At 39.7% G+C, this 17959-nt stretch overlaps 1 protein-coding gene across 6 annotated transcripts in view; it reads right to left on the bottom strand.

The window, feature by feature from the left end:
• Positions 1-17959, bottom strand: part of C2CD3 (C2 domain containing 3 centriole elongation regulator) — a 50884-nt gene that overhangs the window by 12124 nt on the left and 20801 nt on the right. For 3 of the 6 annotated variants that reach the window (XM_052812375.1, XM_052812376.1, XM_052812380.1), the window contains exons 19-30: positions 17651-17823; positions 16590-16710; positions 15106-15374; positions 14034-14123; positions 12506-13126; positions 11311-11628; positions 6866-7004; positions 5297-5361; positions 3397-3602; positions 2530-2630; positions 1415-1591; positions 218-435 (exon numbers count right to left, since the gene is read on the bottom strand). In XM_052812375.1, coding sequence (XP_052668335.1) covers positions 218-435; positions 1415-1591; positions 2530-2630; positions 3397-3602; positions 5297-5361; positions 6866-7004; positions 11311-11628; positions 12506-13126; positions 14034-14123; positions 15106-15374; positions 16590-16710; positions 17651-17823 — 2498 coding nt within the window. The remainder of the gene's footprint in view (positions 1-217; positions 436-1414; positions 1592-2529; positions 2631-3396; positions 3603-5296; positions 5362-6865; positions 7005-11310; positions 11629-12505; positions 13127-14033; positions 14124-15105; positions 15375-16589; positions 16711-17650; positions 17824-17959) is intronic. The other 3 variants (XM_052812379.1, XM_052812377.1, XM_052812378.1) reach the window with 3 other exon arrangements.

Genomic DNA, 17959 nt, shown 5'->3' with positions numbered 1-17959 from the left:
TAGAGAGGGCCCTAACTCCCACCTAATCTTCCTTCTAAATGTTTCAGTTCAACACTACCATTACTGACGGGAGTTTGAAAGTCTCTCTGAAGCATTCTCCCAACGGACCAACACACGCTGATTACCGACACCAGGAACTGGTCCCAATTACGCAAGAAATTTCAAGATACTTTAAGGCAGCTTCTGACAAAAAAATCCAAACCAAGTGACAACTTACCATTGATTAGGCTGCTGACCTGAGACACCAATTGACTAGATTTTTCCAAAAGATGGCATCTATTGGGATCCACTTCTCTGCTCATCGAGCCCCGATGATCACTCTCCCGCTCCTCACGACTTGGTTTGGATGCGTTACCATAACTGAAGTCAGGAAAAGACCTGGTCAGCTTCTGACTGAAGTATCTTTGAACCTCATCCAGCTCACTCAAGTTTTTTCTGTAAGCAGTGGTAAGAAATTTGTTAAGAGAAAAAAAAGCCTGCGGCAGATTGGTTCTATTTGTATTGTTCCAGACAACAGTGTGTAAACATGCAAATACAAGATTAAGGTTTAGTATTGAAAAACAGATCAGTAGGTAAGTGTTCATGTTGCTCTGTCTAAGTAAAAGGACAACACCTACTAAAGAATAAATGCTGAATCAGCTATGAATAAATTTAGGCTGGAAGTTAAAAAAAAGAGCTAGTTTTAAACTTACTTAATCAAAGTTGGATTTGATTTCCAACAGAAGTCATAAAGGCAAGGATATTAATTGCCTTTATGACTGAGCTTGACAAAAATCTAAGGATTTCTACCTGCTTAAGATCTAAGGATTTTATGATATATTGCTTGTGGTAGCACGGGAAGGGATGGAATAACTCAGAAAGTCTCTTTCAGTCCTATATTCCTACAGATAATAAATATTATTCTTCTAAAATTTATACCTGATTTAAACCTAGAGTCTAGTCAAGAGAAAAGTGCTTCCAGTAAGGAGAAAGGCATCCTGTTGGGAAAGGACATCCTGCTCCATGCATCACGAAAATGCTTACAGGCCTGTTCTTGAGTCTGTGAGAACCAACTCAGAGACTATTGGCTTAATAGAGTGTGTTGTGTTACAGATGTACAAAGATGGACAAAGCAAAGCATTCTAACCAGATTTGAAAACACTGCTGTTGCTGTTTCACTTCAGAAACTCACAGCATCACTAGAGCACCTCAGCCCTGATGCAGAGTTCCCTGCCTAGTCCCTGCTTTTCCAATCTCATCTCATCCTGCTGTAAATGACACTATCTCACTGATACCTCTTAATCATTAATATACAATTACTATATATTTTCATTTTTACTTCCTTTAAAATTGGATGCAAGAATTCTTCACTTTCAAGCTCTGCTTTGCAAACCTAAGGCTTTGAATTATCTTGTTGGCTATATCTCTGCTTTACCTGAGAGCAGTTAGAAGAGAAGCGCGTGATGACAGCGATAATGAGTCCATCTTTGCCGCCCGGTGCGCGTTGCCTTCTGCTTGCTGCAGGGATTCGTGAAATCTGCGCACATTCTGCATATGCTCTTCATGACGAGGTGTGTGTGTTCCAGGGGGATTAATTCTGCTAGAAACAGGCCTACATTTAACAACAGAACACAGGTTGAAATCTCTAATTGTGAAAAGTCTGCCAACTAAGACTATCCAACATCTTTAAATGCACTAAAGAGGCACCGATGGATGAAACTAGCTCTTTCCAATGTCATCAAGAATGGCATTTACTGTTTCAGATTTAGACTAAAATAAAGTAAACCGCAACTACCCTCTCTGCCCTGGTTAATAGTGTGGCTGATAGGGAATTTGCAACGTCTGCTGGGAGCTGCCAAGCCAGCTGCTCAGACCACACAACGGTGGCCCACGGTCCCTCTAAACTTCAAAGACACATACAGGAAAAGTATCATCTCCTGTGTATGCTAAATAAACAAACCGTGCATTAAAATGTTCTCTCACATGTTGCTAGTTAAATATATAAACATTGGTGCTTGTTTTAAGGGACAGAAAGCAGGAATTGCTGCAGGATATCTGACGGTCCTAGTCCTGGAACATGCAATACTACAACATTTCACCAGCTGTCATTCACCAGCCATGGACAGGAGTCACAGCAAAATAGAGGGGACGTATCAGTAATACTCTATTCTAACTTACGCCTATTATCCTTATTAAAAATAAAACCAAATACAAACACAACCCTTATTGTTATAAAGGCCTGGAAGAAGTACCTGCCAGTTTTAGCAATGGCATAGTGTAAATCCTAATGTAGAAGGGTGTAAATGAAACAAATTGGGAAATATCAGTGAGAAGATGATCTGGGTTTTGTAGAAAGGAACCTGTCTCAGGACTGCTATCTCCTGGGCCACCCTCTCACTGGTAAAGGGAATTTGGTATAATCTTTCAGCCCAAACACAGGGAAAGACCTTTGACAGGGTTTGATATTTTTCAGTAGAGTCAATAGGCTTTAGATAGGTAGATTTCTGAGCCCTGAAAATAATCAAAGTGGTTGATAGCCAGCAGACTTACCGCTCTCGAGTAGGAACACTGACTTCTTTTGACAAGGTATTCAATGTCTGCTTGGAAAAGCTTGTAGCATAACTAGGAAATGTTGGAAAGCTGACCTTCACCTGGAATAAAGAGGAACACCGCACATGAGTCTTCCACAGCAAGAAAACAGAGAAATTAAAGTAGTATCTTGCTGAGCTAACAAACAAAAACTTAAGTTTTCTAAATAGCTTTAAATTTTCAAAGGATTTTCCAGCAGAGCCAAAGTACCATGTCACAACACTCTTATTTCAGAAACATTTGTTAATTCCCCCTACACTACCGAAGAGTAAACTGATGAAAAGTAGGGTATAGGGGCTCCATTACATGTGTATATCACACCCCAGTGTAACTGGAAAGTCTAGAGAATAAAAAAACCCCAAAACACAAGAAATGGCAAATCTTCCAGAAAAACAGATTTCTGCCAAACTACGTATTTCCTAACCAACGAAAGGCTGAATTTACAGTATGTTTTGGGGCATCTGCTGCCACCCAAACCAGCAAACAGAACAATGCCAGGCTCCCAGGCATCCAAAACCACAGAATATTCTCCTAACAATAAAAAACCTCAGACACCCATGAAGCAACAACAGAGTGAAGCCACTGGAGATCATCATGACCTAAGTTTGAATGAGTGCTGTAAGTAGTGTTGGCCTGCAGCTACCATGGAAACACAGAGCAGCATTCTTAAACAAGGGATTAAGTGTTTCTGGTATATTTACACAGATTGATCCATTACAGTACTCTGAATTTGCTATGCTTGCTCATTACTTCAGAAACCCCCAGAGTCAGTGCTGATTATTAGCAATCTAATCAGATATGCACAGGGGAGGAAACTGAAGCACGTACTGAAGAACTTGGTGGCTGGGTCCGGATTCTTGCCTGCCTTTCTTCTTTGAGATTATTTATGTTTTGAAGAGGGGAAATTGCTACTTTGATCTGCCCTCGGCACTGTCCACTGAAGTCCGTAATATTGTACCACCCACACACGAGCTGGAAGCCAGAAAGAAGAGGAGAAAGGTCCACTGATGCAAATCCTATCACTCGCTCAGTCTCTGGGGAAGAAGAATAAAAAGCAGATATTAATTTCAACTGCATGTAAACAAAACATTTTCAGGAATGCTAAAAATCAGCCAATTATACAGCCCTTGAAATATGCTTAGACTTTACAGGGAAAGACATCCTATAAAACTGAAAAAATGGTTTAAAAGCTGACAGCTCTCATGGGGTAGAGAGTAATTAAAGAGTGGAACAAAAAAGTGGAGGAAAAAGAAAACAGTTTAAGACAACAGAAATGAGACTTAGATTTTGGTTGTTAACATGCTTCAAACTAAGAGACCTATGGTGCCTGATTGAGAAGCAGGAAAAATTGTTTCAAGCAATTAAACCAGCTTCCTCCCTAAGGATCTGCCAGAACAGCTGTCCCTACTGCAGCTGTTGATAACCTGAACACCTACATTGGTAATAATTCACAGCAGAATGAGTGCCTTGCTGCAGGTGTAAGAAAGGACATGAGAGTTACGTACCCTATGTAATACTTAATCAGCAGAACTAGTTAAACCAGGCTTGTAATAAAGGGAAAGATACTCAACTTGAAAATGGGCTGGAAATAAGAGACAATCAGAGACTTGAAAAAATAAACCTGGAGGCCAACCCGGGAACCTCAGCAAATGCATTCCGCCTCCGGAATTGCATTCTCTCTTCAGAAACTCCTGTTTCTTCCCTTTTCACTTTGCCAAAACTTTCAAAAAATGCTGACTTGTCATTACAGTGTTGCATTTTTGTGCAACATTTTGTCCTTTCTGTCTTGCAAATTTATCTGAAGTACAGAACAAACAATCCTATCCAAGAAGAGGATATTATTTGGATTACTTTAGCAGTTACATTCAGCTAAAAATGTCCCTGCAGAGATAATGAAAGACCAGGACAGGGAGAGGGATTGCCAGGAGAATCACTGTGTACACACAGTACTCTCTGTAATACAGAGGAAAGGCTGAGTTACAAAGGAAGTTTGTTTTTGAAGCAAAAATCAGACAGCTGAACTTTAATATGTAAAAAGCAGGAGAAAACCCCAGTAAAGATCATATCCTAGCAGTTTGAATTTAAGAAGTAGGGCTGTCTTCCCAACAACAAACATGGATTTTTGCGCTTGCTTGGTACCAATTAAATATTGGAGGATCTGGGCTAGCAACAAAACAAGCAAACACCAGTTTGAACTATTAGCAGCATCTTTTATCATTTAATAATAAACAGCAGGTTCAGTAAATATGGTTACAAAGAGCTTTTATGTTGTTAGGTTTGAAACCCAAGGCCTTCAGCTCCCCCAGTGAATGCTGAGACTGGATACAGGAGCAATTGTTAAAATATATCCATGCCACTATAAAAGTATTTGATTACAATTGGCTGGCCATACTTCAACCAACTGCAGAGGCAACAAACAGCATATGAAAGACACAGTAAAGAATTTCCTTCACTAGGAAAATCCAACTTCTAAAACACTGTCAAATTAAAACCAGAAAGAATATAAACGAACCAAACCTTGCCAGATGATTAACGGGGAAAAGGAGGATGCCAAGAGGCAGGAAATCAGTGGGTATTATCTCTAGCATTCTTCTAGTGCAAGGTAAAAAATGTTATTACAATTCTACTCTCCAATTTACGTAATAGAATTTACTTTACTTGTATTAAATACAAGTCTGCAAGGAATGCAGAAAAGACACTCCTCTCAATACTGCACTACAAACTTTACCTGCTTTATGCCACACTTTGAAGACCAAGGTTTGCTGTGGATCCAGCAGAAGCTCTTTGGATAATCTGTTGGGAACAAAAATCATAATATTTTATACAAAGTAGGGAAAAGAACAAGTACAGTAAAATGCCTCTGAAGTTTCAATGCCATTGTATCTATCCAGACAAATCAGCTTCTTTCTGGACTGATGGGGCAGGGGCGAAACACACCAAAACCCAAATCATTGAGCCCTCAAAAGCATAACTATCTTCACATGGTTTGGGCTTTTGCTTATTCAGGAAGTATTTCCCTCTCCTCATTCTTCTTGTAAATTTAAAAGACAGGACAATAAAACCATGAAGAAATGGAAATACAATTTATCTCATGACTCAATAATACAGTGACAGCAAAGCACTGAGGTTATGGTTGAAAGCTGTAATGTTTGAAGTTGATTTCTGGAAAAAAAACAACCTGAAAATTGAGGTGTCAAATGTAGAACAGCTTTTAAGTTGCTTGAAGCAATTCGGATATGACTCTGAGCATAAGCAGCCTCTGAAACAAAACTTTTAAACTTCAGCTATCAGAGCCTTTCAATGGTTTAATCTTCATATTACAAATTCCCTAAAGCCAAAAACCCAACTCAGCAGTATGGCAGAAAAGACCAGTCCTGTGGAGGCACTGGTATATATTTGTGATTGTCAAAATAAATTCAGTATGCTTTCTTGTTGCCTGTAACAGACTTGTTCCACCTAGTTTAGAAAAAGCCTTTGGCTACTGCTTTGGAATTAATTTAAAATCTGGTATAGAAACACTGGGGAAGCAATAAGATTGCAAACACAGGTTTATTTCTGAATATTACCATGTATGACTTGATCTGCTGAGGTTCCTTGGAGTGGTCAATTCATCTGCTCTAATTTAGGTTCAGATATCTAAGTCCGAGCTATGTTCCCTACACTATTTTGGCAGTCACTGGAGAGAAATAGGCATCCTTAGGGAATTTTGTCCTAAGCTGGGTCTCTAACACAGATCAAGTGACTCACTGTCTGGAGGGGCCTGCGTCTCTCCAATGACTGCAGAGGAAGCCAAGGCTGAACAGCTCTTGAGTCAGAAACCTAACTTTTCAGTAGGTGAATCCAAACTTAAGAGCTCTGGTCCTGAACCAGGGCATAATTTCTAAGTATGAAACTAAGTAAAACATACAGAAAAAGCCAAAAAATTGGATCAAGTCTTACTTAACCTTGCCAAGAGTCCTTTAGCAATTAGCAGCCCCTTCCTCTAGACAGGGAAACTACAGATGAGTGGAAACAGACTGACTCACCCAAGGTCTTAAGCCAAAATACAATGCAGCCAAGGTTCTGTGCACGTCAAACTGCCCTTCCTCACATAAGCTTTAAGACCAAGCCTTCTCAAACAACTTTTCACCCAATATGAGCAGCACGTGGTGATTGTAAAACATGGAAACAAGCATTTTTAGCTGAGAGTACAGGCCTAGTAAGTAGAAAAGCAACCCCTCTCAACGGGATATGTCCTTTTCATACCTAGCCTGGCTGTCAGACGCAAAGTGTGTCTGTGCGAGCCCACATCGCTTACCTTGCTTGTTGCTGAAAGTCCCAGACCGGTGAGTCTGTATTTTCTATTACTGAAGTGGTTATTGGAGCATCTGCACCAGCAACAGCAAATGATACACAGCTACTGGGTGCTGTTACTTCACGTTCTGTCAAAGGACTCCCTAAAATTATACAGAATTAAATACAGACTTGTTATTAATAATTTTAAAAAGCAAATCTAAAAGCAGTTCAGCAATTAAAACCAGATAATTAACAAAGAAATCCACCACCTAGGAAATAATCCTTTTCATTGGTGGAGCTGAAAATACAAATATTTACAATGGGAGCAAATATTACATGAACCTTTTACAGAGCAGAAACCAGAATATTCAAGGGAGAAACAGAAAAAACATTTGCCCGAGATCATCTGAGAAGTCAGAGGCAAAGCTAGGAATAACCCCGGGTCCCCAGGTCCCTATTCCAGTGCTTGATCTACCCTCCACGCTGGGCCACAGTTTGGCAATCCTAGCTGCAAACACAGAAAATATTCAGCATTACAAAAGGCAGTTTGACTTAAGAGCTGGACTGCTGAGAGGAAGCTCACTTGTGTTGACTGAATAAGAAAACGTAAACCTGGTGTTAACGATACCCAAGGCTTAATAAACTTTCTTATAGCCTCTCTTAGTTCTTCTCAAAAAGACCAAAATAGTTAAGAGAAATTCAACATTCCCGCAAAGTAGAAACAAGTACCACTCACATTTGTTATGAAGATTTAAATACAGAGGAAAAAGCAGTATATAAAATTTTACTTCAAATTCTTGCTGGCTTCCCTCCCAACTTTTCCCACCACCCTTCATACCCATTGCAGAAGTGGGAGTTTGTGTTACAGATCAATTGTCACAGCCCCCTGTATTTTCTCATGGTACGTGCTTTGAGCAGGGATAGAGCACACGGAAAATAAAATACCGGTCACCATTACTACTTGAAGTGCACATGTGCTCCCACTAGCCCTGCTCTGACACCATCAGGAAATTTGAGAGAAGAAAGCCTACTGTAGATGAGGCCTTAACATTTTGACCAAAACATCAAAGTTTTTATCAGAGTTGGGGGGTGGGGGGAAATCAATTGCCTTCATGTCCTAGTCCAGGGAGCTATACACGGCGCAGCAGGTAGGCTTTGCTAAAATTGTTTTTAAATAGCTTCAGGAAATACCATTTTTAATTTATGCACAAACTAGACCTTTGTGATTGCCAAGCTAAGCAACTAGGATGGCATTCATTCTACAATACACCAGTGAAAGCTTTACAAAACTCATTGTGTAAACATAGTTTCCATAGGGCTAGAACCATAAGCATTTAATCCCTCATTCATCCTGAAATAACCTGGGAAAAGGTTTGTGAGAAAACAGATAACGAATTAACTAGTCTGACTTAATTGGGCATGTTTGCACTCAGAGGCAGATAGTTTATCATCAGAGGAATGCAAGGTCAAATTAAGGGGTGGAGCTAGATGTTCCCCAGATGCTGCTGGATATTACAGATTAGGGATTGTTGAATGAAAGCTGTAGAAATTATACAATCACTTGCACTGAATTATAGCCCAAAAAGGACGAGAGATGCTTAGGGCCTCTTCCCTTCTCTAAGTGACCCTTCCTCCAGGCTTGGACCCTTTTAGACATGTTCACATCAGTGAGATTAATTTGCTGCAGCGTATCATGGCTTGTAAAGCTGTAGTAGCACTTTATTGCTTATGGAGCTGTTCAGATGGTGAATTTGTAGCTAGGAGAAATGGATTTAGCCAAGGGGAAAAAAGGTCAGACTTTGCAACCAACTATCACTCAGTTATTACAGACTGTTTCCTCCTTTCTGCATTCCAAGGATTCAGCATGTGGCTTTGGACTTTTCCAAGACCTTGCTGGCCAGAATCATCAAAACTGATGAGTACGAAACTGATTTAATGAAAAATAATTCTCTTTTCTCCTGGAGTCTGATTCTCTGTGAAAATATGATCAAATACGACTGATTTATGGTAGCGTACTGAGCTCATTTATGCCTTGACCTTGAGGATTTGCTTGAGAACAAGGTTTGGTTTTTTTAACCATATCTACAATGACTTCAGTTAAAACATGCCACAAAAAACTCTTTGCAGTTTGATAAGACTGTAGATGTGACAATTCAAACACAGACGTGGGCAATGTGAGCTCAGCTTAGAGAAACAAGCAAGACCTGTCCAGACTAGCTCACCATCTCCTGCATGTAAAGATCAATCTGTAGTCAAAGGCAAAACCAGCATTTCTCAAACATTAGTTTCCTTTTCTTCTAGGAAAAGAAAGCCTATAATAGAAAGAATTGTTGGCTCTAATAGGAAAGCTCAGCCATCATCAAAGGAGTCTTACAGAGCCTGATTTAGCCTAGCAACTCCCAATGCCTGCACTTTGCAAAGAAGTTACACTTGAAATATTAGTTTCTTTCTGCTTTACAAAAGCAGTGTTTGAAGGATGAAGTGAGAGAAGGAATTGAGGTGTGTGACCTGACAGTTCAGGAAGCAGGTGGTAAAACACAAAAGCTTTAAGCCTAGGGCACCTCCTGCATGACATGGTCCGGACTGGCAGCATAGTATGCTGATGGCTTCCACAGATAGAAAAAAATTAACAGACATTTATTCCATGGGGATGCAAGAACCGTACAGAAAAAGATGAAAAACATGGCAGGAAGAGGTTAGCGACTGCAAATTAAAGTGACTTCAGTCCTTAAAAGATGCATGGGAAATTCTGTTCTAATATTGTTCAAAACAGTGTTCAAAACAGTTAGAACTAAGTTAGAGAAAAGACTTGTTGGTTTGAACTTCTGCATTTTGTAGAACTTCTGCATTTTTATAGAATTAATTTCATTCCTTTCCAACATTATGAAATTTAGGTTATTTCTTTATATTATTTGGAAGATGAAGAAAAAGAAAACAGGAAAATTGACTTTAGACCACGAAAAATATGAAGAGGTTTGGGGAAACATTTTGTATCTTCACTCAGTTTCTGAAAATTGTGTTTCTTAAGTAATTCTTCCAAAAATGCAGGAAGCTTATCATCTGTAACATACTGGACTGGAAACGTATTCCAGCCTTTTTATTTGTAACACAACAATTAAAATGTTATCATGAAGAATGAAAATTTTTCTTGAAACCAGCTTGTATAGCATTTGTTTCAGTGTATAAGTTGCCTCTCAGTTAGTTATTTCTAAAAATCCCCTAAAACGATAAGTTGTTTGAAGATGGAAATATTGCAAATAGTGTACGCCATCAAAAGAAATCTCCTTTATCCCATCAAAAACTTTGCAGTAGCAAACAATGTTGCATCAGGTTTCCAAAGACCGTGAATTCCAGAAGATTATAGAATCATTATAAAAAAGCCATCTGTAGGGCTCAGTATGTGTCAGAATTACTTACACTTAAATCATGGCTTATATTTGATTCCTTCAGTGGTCTTATCAAGCCATAAGATGCTGAGTGTTCCTTTCTGGCATATCACCTGGACTGTGAAACTGTTGATCTTAACAGAGACGTTTCCAGTAAACTCACCTCGGGTCAGTTCCTTATTCCCATTTGTATTTAGGTAGCATGCAATGGCCCAAACAAGATCAGATCACTCCAAGTGCTGAGCAAACACAAAGTGATCAAGTCATGCAGTGCCAGAGGTGCCCAAGATGAAGGGTAGAGCACCTGATGTGTTTTAAAGGGTTTAACTCATCTTTAACAAAGATATTCATTTACAGACTGCAACTTGAGGGAAAAACAAAAGGCTCCAAAACCCTGCAAATTCACCAAGCGTGTTACATTGCTGCACATCAAGAACCAAACATCACCTGCTAGGAAGGAATATTTTAATACACTTAGCATAAATTTAAAAGCAAAGAGCAATTCTTTGGTGACCCTCAGCACAGTGACTAGCCACTGAACTGTAATTCCCACTTTACAGAGCGGGAAGCAGCATGTCAAGCTTGGGTGAGCTCAGACTGCTCTGCCCTTACATTGCCCTTCCTCACTGCTGTGTCTGGCAGCCTCCAGATAGCACAAGTAAACCAGCTTTACAAAACTGATTATATGCTAAAAATGCAAATTTGCAAGAGTCTTTGAGATATGAGTGTCTTGGGGTTAAGTTATTCAAATAATGCTTAACTTCAGAATTCAGCTGTCGTCTGTAACAGTGAACATTATATTATTTATATTTTGGATTTTATTAATAGAGATAGCTGAATAGTTTAACCTCCTGCTTCCCCTGTACTTATACAATGATGCAATGCTCTCGGGGTTGCAACACTACGAAGCCAAGTTCAAAACCCATCACGTCCATTCACTGTGCTGGAGTACATTTGAGGATTTGTTTTTAAATTGCTCCATGCAGTACCTGTTATGAACAGAACCCAGGAAAAAAAAACAACACCAAACCCGCAAAAAAAGAAAAAGAAAGAAAAAAAAAGGGGGTGGTGGTGATGTTACCTTTTAAACTTAGATGCATTGCTCTTTCCACAAGGATATTGACAGCAACTGTGTTTTCCAGAAATATCACATCGTCTTCTTGTGGCTTGCCATTGGTGATTTCTGAACTTATGATATCCAGTTTCTGACTCTGATTTTCAGAGACCTGTTGGCTCAGATCAGGGGCTTTCTCTGTGCCTTCGTCTTCACTGTTGCTGTATTCCTCAGCACAGTGAAGTCTGCTGGGCAGAGCAGCAGAAGTGGAAGAAAGGACGATGTGAACACGTACAGCAGCTTCTGCCAGATTTGCAGCGTTGCATCTGAACAACGGGTAAACCCCTGCGAGAGAATTCACAAACAACCAGCTAAACAAGCCAAAGAAAAACTAGGATCTTGGAAAACAGCTGGTACAGTTCATTATGGTAGAGATCTCACATCAGACCAGCAGAATGAATTTTGATTTTCAATGTAATTTCTGTGCAGGGTATCACCCAGTGCGCTTTTAGAAGTATCAGTTTGTAAAGGTTAAAAACATTTGACCAATCCCCCCAATTGGGTACACCTTCATTTTCCCGCTGGCAGCTCAAATTACTATTTTAAAGAACATCAACTTCCTGAGAGCTCTGGGAATAGTGCCTCTGAGTAATTTTATATACATATACAGAGAATATAACATACACACAGCATAAAATTTTTTTTTAACTCTTGTTCCTTCTCCTTCTCTGAGCATACTCAAACAAAGAGCCAATGACCTGTCCACAAATCTACCTGTAAGCTGGTGGCTGATGGATACCACGTAGATGACAGAAGCCTAAGTAACTGAATAGAGCAGAAGTTTCCATGACCTTCTCAGTGCTTAGTCATTTGCTCTGACTGCAGGCATTCAGCCTCCTTGAGAGACATTATTCTTACTGCATCTCCCTCTATCATGATGCCCAATCTGTAATTCTGAAGAAACGTTCTCAACCAATCCATGTAGGCTAATTGCTGTCCCTATTACTGCCAATTTTGCACTCATTTAAACTTGCTAAGTTTTGAATTCAGAGAAGCAAGCGTTTTAACCTTGTTTATCTTCAGTGAAAGGAGGAGTTGAGTGCATGTTGCACACAGGACAAAACAAAGCTGTAAATATTTTGCTTAAAGTGACTAGAGAAGTAACTAAACTAAAACATCAATAAAGAGGAATGAAACATGACAATGTTCTTTAGGAACTTACCACTAATACTTAGTGTTGTCCTTGATCTCTCTGCTAATGCTGCAAGGTCAACATAGGCACATCCAATAAGACGATCTGTATCAAGTGGTCTTTCCACATCATTTTCTTTACCATATGCCCACCACACCTGTATTTCTAATTTCTCCTCTCTGAAGAACCAAAGCAGTCCTTGACTCCTTCTGAGAGTCACCTTGTTTGGTTTCTTAAAGTTCACTGTAACATTCTTTGTGTCATCACTCAATTTTGGCCTCTGAAGCAAAGTCCACGTGGCTTCCTGATTATATAGCTTATACCTGAGGTAGCAATAAGTGCTTTTATTCAGGTGTGTCTGGCCTGCAAGCAGCACACAGTCAACTGGCAGCCATACTCTTGGAGTTGAGATGGTCACAGTCACTGGATTGGCACTCTGCTCCCATTCGTCACTATCATCCATGCTGTCTTCACGGCTCTCCTCACTGTTCCATCCTAAAAGCTTTGCGGCTTCCAAAACACGCTCTCTGTCATCCTGATGAGCAAAAGTAACAGAAAGTTCCAGTCCTCCCACAATGGCCCGCATGATGTTTGTGCAATGTGAAGGCATTAAATCTTCAGATAGGGTAACTGGGTACCAGCCTGTAATACCTTCAGGAGAAAAGATCATAATTAGACTTATCCTACCTTTTGAAAAACAGTAAAGAATTTTCTGCTCTCTGGTCATTAGTCAAGGAGCAGTACTTGAAGTGTTTATTTTTTGTGAAAGTTTGGAATTTGTCAAATCATTTCTAACCTGAAAAAGCAGCAAATTGTTAGGCCTCAGAAAACCTCACCGGTGGTTCTGATCCCAAAGGCATTTTACTTTCCATTTTACTAATGACACTTATTTTACAACAAAACTATATCTCCATATAAAATTAGGCATTCTCAGTTTTTTCCTCCTCTCTTCCCATTAAAAATAAACCCAAAACTTCATGTTGGAGAAAACTAGCACTATACTGAGATTAAAGCAGAAATAACCAAGATGATAACGAAAACATTATTATTACAAGACATAATCATCACAAACTAAGACTACATAGAGGAGGTATTTTACATTTAGTTTAAAAAAAGTTAATCCAATTTCTTTCTAACTTATCTAAGCCTTTGTTTCCAGCTTTGACATCTGAAAAGCAATCATTGGTCCTCCATGAACACTACAACCCTTGGGTCTTCCCATCTTAAGGTAGAAAATAAACAGCACTGCATAAAATACTAAGGAGGTATGCTCGTTTTAGCTGGGATGGAGTTAAATGTCTTCATAGTAGCTACAGAATATTAATTTAGCTACTATACATCCCACACCCTGAAAACAGATCTTCAAACAACAACCTTTATATGAGTTTTCTAATACAGGATTTTTAATGAAGATGTGCAATATCTGAAAGAACTTTGGTCTAAAAAAACCCCAAAACCAAAACATCCACAAAAAACCCAAAATGAGAATGAAGACTGTTTTAAGGAATTACAATAGCACTTACTATTGTATGTCAGCAGCTTAACACTGTTGTATTACCTGATCTTCTTCTCAGGAGGTCTCTGGTTGGAATTGTGACTGTCCCAAGAAGATAATCTCTTGATGTTCGAGCTGCCAATGTGTCAGTGGCTGGAAAAGAAATAATTTTGTAAATACACCAAATTGGAACACAAGATTTAGAAGTTATTTGAGACAGCATCTCCTCTGAAAGGAAGCTGTATCGCCTCAACAGCAAATAGCTCAGCTGTCATACTGAGAATGCTGTTAACCCATGAAAAAAGGACAAAAGCTAAAAAAATTGCCTGGGACATATCAGGCCAAAATCCGTGAGAAACAGGGGTGTGAATAAAACCTGTCTGTGGGCATTGATTGCCAGTGCACATTCATGACAGGATACACACTCCACCACCACTGAATTTGGAGAAACTTTTAGGGGGCATTTCCACAGATGAACATTAAGTAACCAGTGGGGAGCTAGTGGTCAGTTACCCCTAACAGCATGCCACTCCTGACTCTTCTTCCCCAGGAATAAAAAACACTGTCATCCTTAGCTAGATTTTGTTTTCAAAATAATTCTACAACATCATGTTACATTGTAAAACAATCCGGCTTATCTGCCACAGGATCATTGGAGGATTTTAAGGTATCATTTTTCTGAACTACCATTACCTCTCATGAAGCGGAGGCAATAAGGTATGCACATACAAAGGCAGGCTGCTCCGAGAGTCAAGCGCTGTTACTGTTAATTGCATTATCTTTTTATTTAAGAGGTGATCTTAATCTCCTGGAGTCTTAGAAACCTTAACTCTTTGCACAAGGGGAACAGTATCTCTGAAAGCCTCATCTGAAGACAGTTTAGGTAATTACATCTATTAGCAACTGCACAGAATAGTCCCCAGAAACATTCAAGGTCAGGTTGGATGGGGCTCTGAACAACCTGATCTAGTGGAAGATGGCCCTGCTCATTGCAGTGGGGTTGGGCTACATGATCTTTGTAAGTCCCTTCCAATCCAAACTGTTCCATGAATAGTCTCTCTTCTAAACCAAAAATTAAGGGGGCTGGATCATTCTGCAACAGCATTCAGCCATTGTAATCACTTGTCCTCCTTACCTGACTTGGTGCTCTGATGGTAGATAGAGAAGACGATACTGGCAGACTGCAAGAGTTCCCCCAGACAAGTGGCTTCTCCACTACTTTTCTGAATGATGAGGTTACAAGGAAACTCTATGTGATGCTTGAACTCTGGGCAGAAAGTACAAGCCACAGCTCGTGTGCTGCGTCTCTCTGCCTCAGGTAGGAAGGAGAGGTGCACAGAGACGTAAGCATTAACTCCCACACCTGCATAGTACTGGACCGAAGGGTTCTTTTGTGCCACAGCTCTTCATTTAGTATGTAAAAAGAAAAGAAGAAAGAGAATGAATATAATGTACAAGGAATCTAGGAACTAATGCAATTAAAGCACAGGTTTCAAGTCTTCATGATGAAAAGATGGGACAAAACAGTGAATGTTGTAAGTCAAAAGAGATGTGGGTTCTGGCTGCGCATTATTTTTCACCATTTTTTTTTCAATTGAACATACTAGGAACAGATATGAAATGGTGAGAGTAACTGTCACAAGGTCCATCACTGGTGGCTGCACTCTTATTATTGTCAGGATCTGAGACCAAAGTGGTTGAGAAAGTACTCAGCACCTTTAAAAATATCCCACACTGTAGAAAAAGTTGTAGGGTAACTTCCCAGAGAACCTGCTCTAGAAGGAAGCAAAAGGTCAAGCCAAATTATTTTTACAAACTAGTACTGACAAGCAAAAGGAGGCGAAATTAACAGGTGGAATTATTTACAAGTAAATCAGACCCAGGTATTACTCAGGTCATACACCTGAAGGATGAGGAGTCTGAGCTCATTCTACTTTCTTTACTTCTCCAAGTACCATACGGTAGTGATCCTCATCTTACAGAGTCTACTTGAATTAAGATGGATCAGGAGCTCAGCAACACTGAGAAAGGGTCAGTGCACTGGTCTAGAATGACAGAAGCGGTCCTCTTATGGAATGGACTCCCTCTCTTCTAGCCCTTCCTTTCTCAATTCTTGAAAATCGCGTATTGGAACTAAGTTCAGGTGATACCATGCACTTAGGGCAGCAGCCTTCTGGTGAAAAGGAACATGTTTCATTTACTAGTTAGTTTATCAATGTTTCCACAGTGAAATTCCAGAAAACAAATCTCAGCTAGCTTTTAAATAGCATCAGTAACACCAAGATCCAATGCCCAAATATGTACCATTTTATATCAGCCAATTTTTATATCAGCCTTTGGTGTAGAAAAATGTGGAAATGTAGAAAAATGTGCCCTTACAGTCTCAATCCCTCTGCAGAACAAATGCTACCACACTGTACTGCAGCTTAAAGGACAAAAATAACCACTGATGTTCTTTATAAAGTTATTTTCACTTCTGATCAGAACCCAGTTTGAATCTCTGTCTCTGCAGATGGAAAGTTGGCCAGTTACAATTTGTTCTAATCTAATGTCTCAGCCTGCTGCCTCCAGATAAAGCTATTTTAAGAGAAAAATCTTCCTTTTAGAATTAGGCTTTACCTAGCTGCTGCTTGCAAACCAGCTGCTCTGTGTATTTGTACAGAAAGAGAAACAGCTTGAGCAGTTATTCCTGCTGCTGTTTTCATGGATCGTTGGTATCTCACACTCACATCAAGCAAGCCTGGATTAAATAAAGAAAGAAAGGAAAGAAATGGTCAGCTTTTTATACAGTTACATCCAATATAATCAATACTTAGTTATACCTCTTAATACAAAACTTACTCTATTCATGCAAAAAAATAATTCCATAGGAAATCCATTGAGATTGACTGTGCAAGATGTTGTACTTCAGCCAGAAGTTACAGCCTGATACAGGAAGCACAGAAGGAAATAAAGGACTGCATCCTGCAACCTGACCTACCGGCAATCAGATCAGATGGTCTTAATGGCTCCTTCTCATTGGCAAATTTATGGCACAGTAAAATAGGAGAGGCTGTTTAACCCAGCCGCGCCCTCATGTGAGCATTCATTGTAATACTTTTAAAATAGCCCACTGCAGTATTTCAACACATCTTTTTTATAGCACTGCAGTGACAAAATCTTCAGAGAGACAGATTTTCTGCTGCTGCACGTGGCGAACCTTCAAAATAATTGAAGCATACTGAACTCCCTCTCCAGCCCCAGCTTTTTTTAAGGCCATTTTTTCCAAGAAACTGCCTCAGAGTTCCTCAGTGCCCTTCCCAGAGCTGATGTTTGTATCATTTGAAGGAACCACAGTGAACAGAAAGATGTCTCTGCCCACACTACGTACCATAAACAGCCCTTCTTCAGATCTCCCATTCCCTACCTTACACGGGAAGCTTAACTACAGACTGTGGCTTATTGGCAACTAAGCAGTTCAATACACAGGGAGGGCTTTTTTAAACTTGTTAGCAGTTTGAGGGTTGCTCATGTTTAATCACTGATTCTTCACTAGGTATGGTGACAGTGAAAGCTGGGAGGAAAAACTCTCATGGTTGGTATCAGTTGCCAACACAAATATGCATTTTTATTTCCCTTGGCAGCAAATACACAGATCTTCACTTTTACACATAAAGTGAAAACCCACAAGCCTTCCTTACCTGAAGACTGCAGATGAAATTCCTCTGAGGAATCAGTCCTGGGGACCAATGGAAGATTAAAAGTCTGTAACCCTATCTCTTCACGATGCTGCATAGTCACCATGGCACATAGCCGTGACAAAGGCAAGGTCCCTTTGGCAACCATTTGGTCTCTGACATTTGGGTAATAATACCTGGTAAAACACAAACAAGCAGCATCAATCGTGCTGTTTTGATGACGACAAAATGATCATCATTTCTCTCACGTCTGTACATAAGTCAACTTTGTGTGTCTTCTAACACTAGTTAATCTCCCGATAGCTAAGGGAT

Source organism: Harpia harpyja, chromosome 17 (assembly GCF_026419915.1).
Source record: "Harpia harpyja isolate bHarHar1 chromosome 17, bHarHar1 primary haplotype, whole genome shotgun sequence".
In the NCBI taxonomy this organism is placed as follows: domain Eukaryota; kingdom Metazoa; phylum Chordata; class Aves; order Accipitriformes; family Accipitridae; genus Harpia; species Harpia harpyja.
Note: the sequence above shows the minus strand (reverse complement) of the source record. Positions and strands in the feature narration are given on the sequence as shown.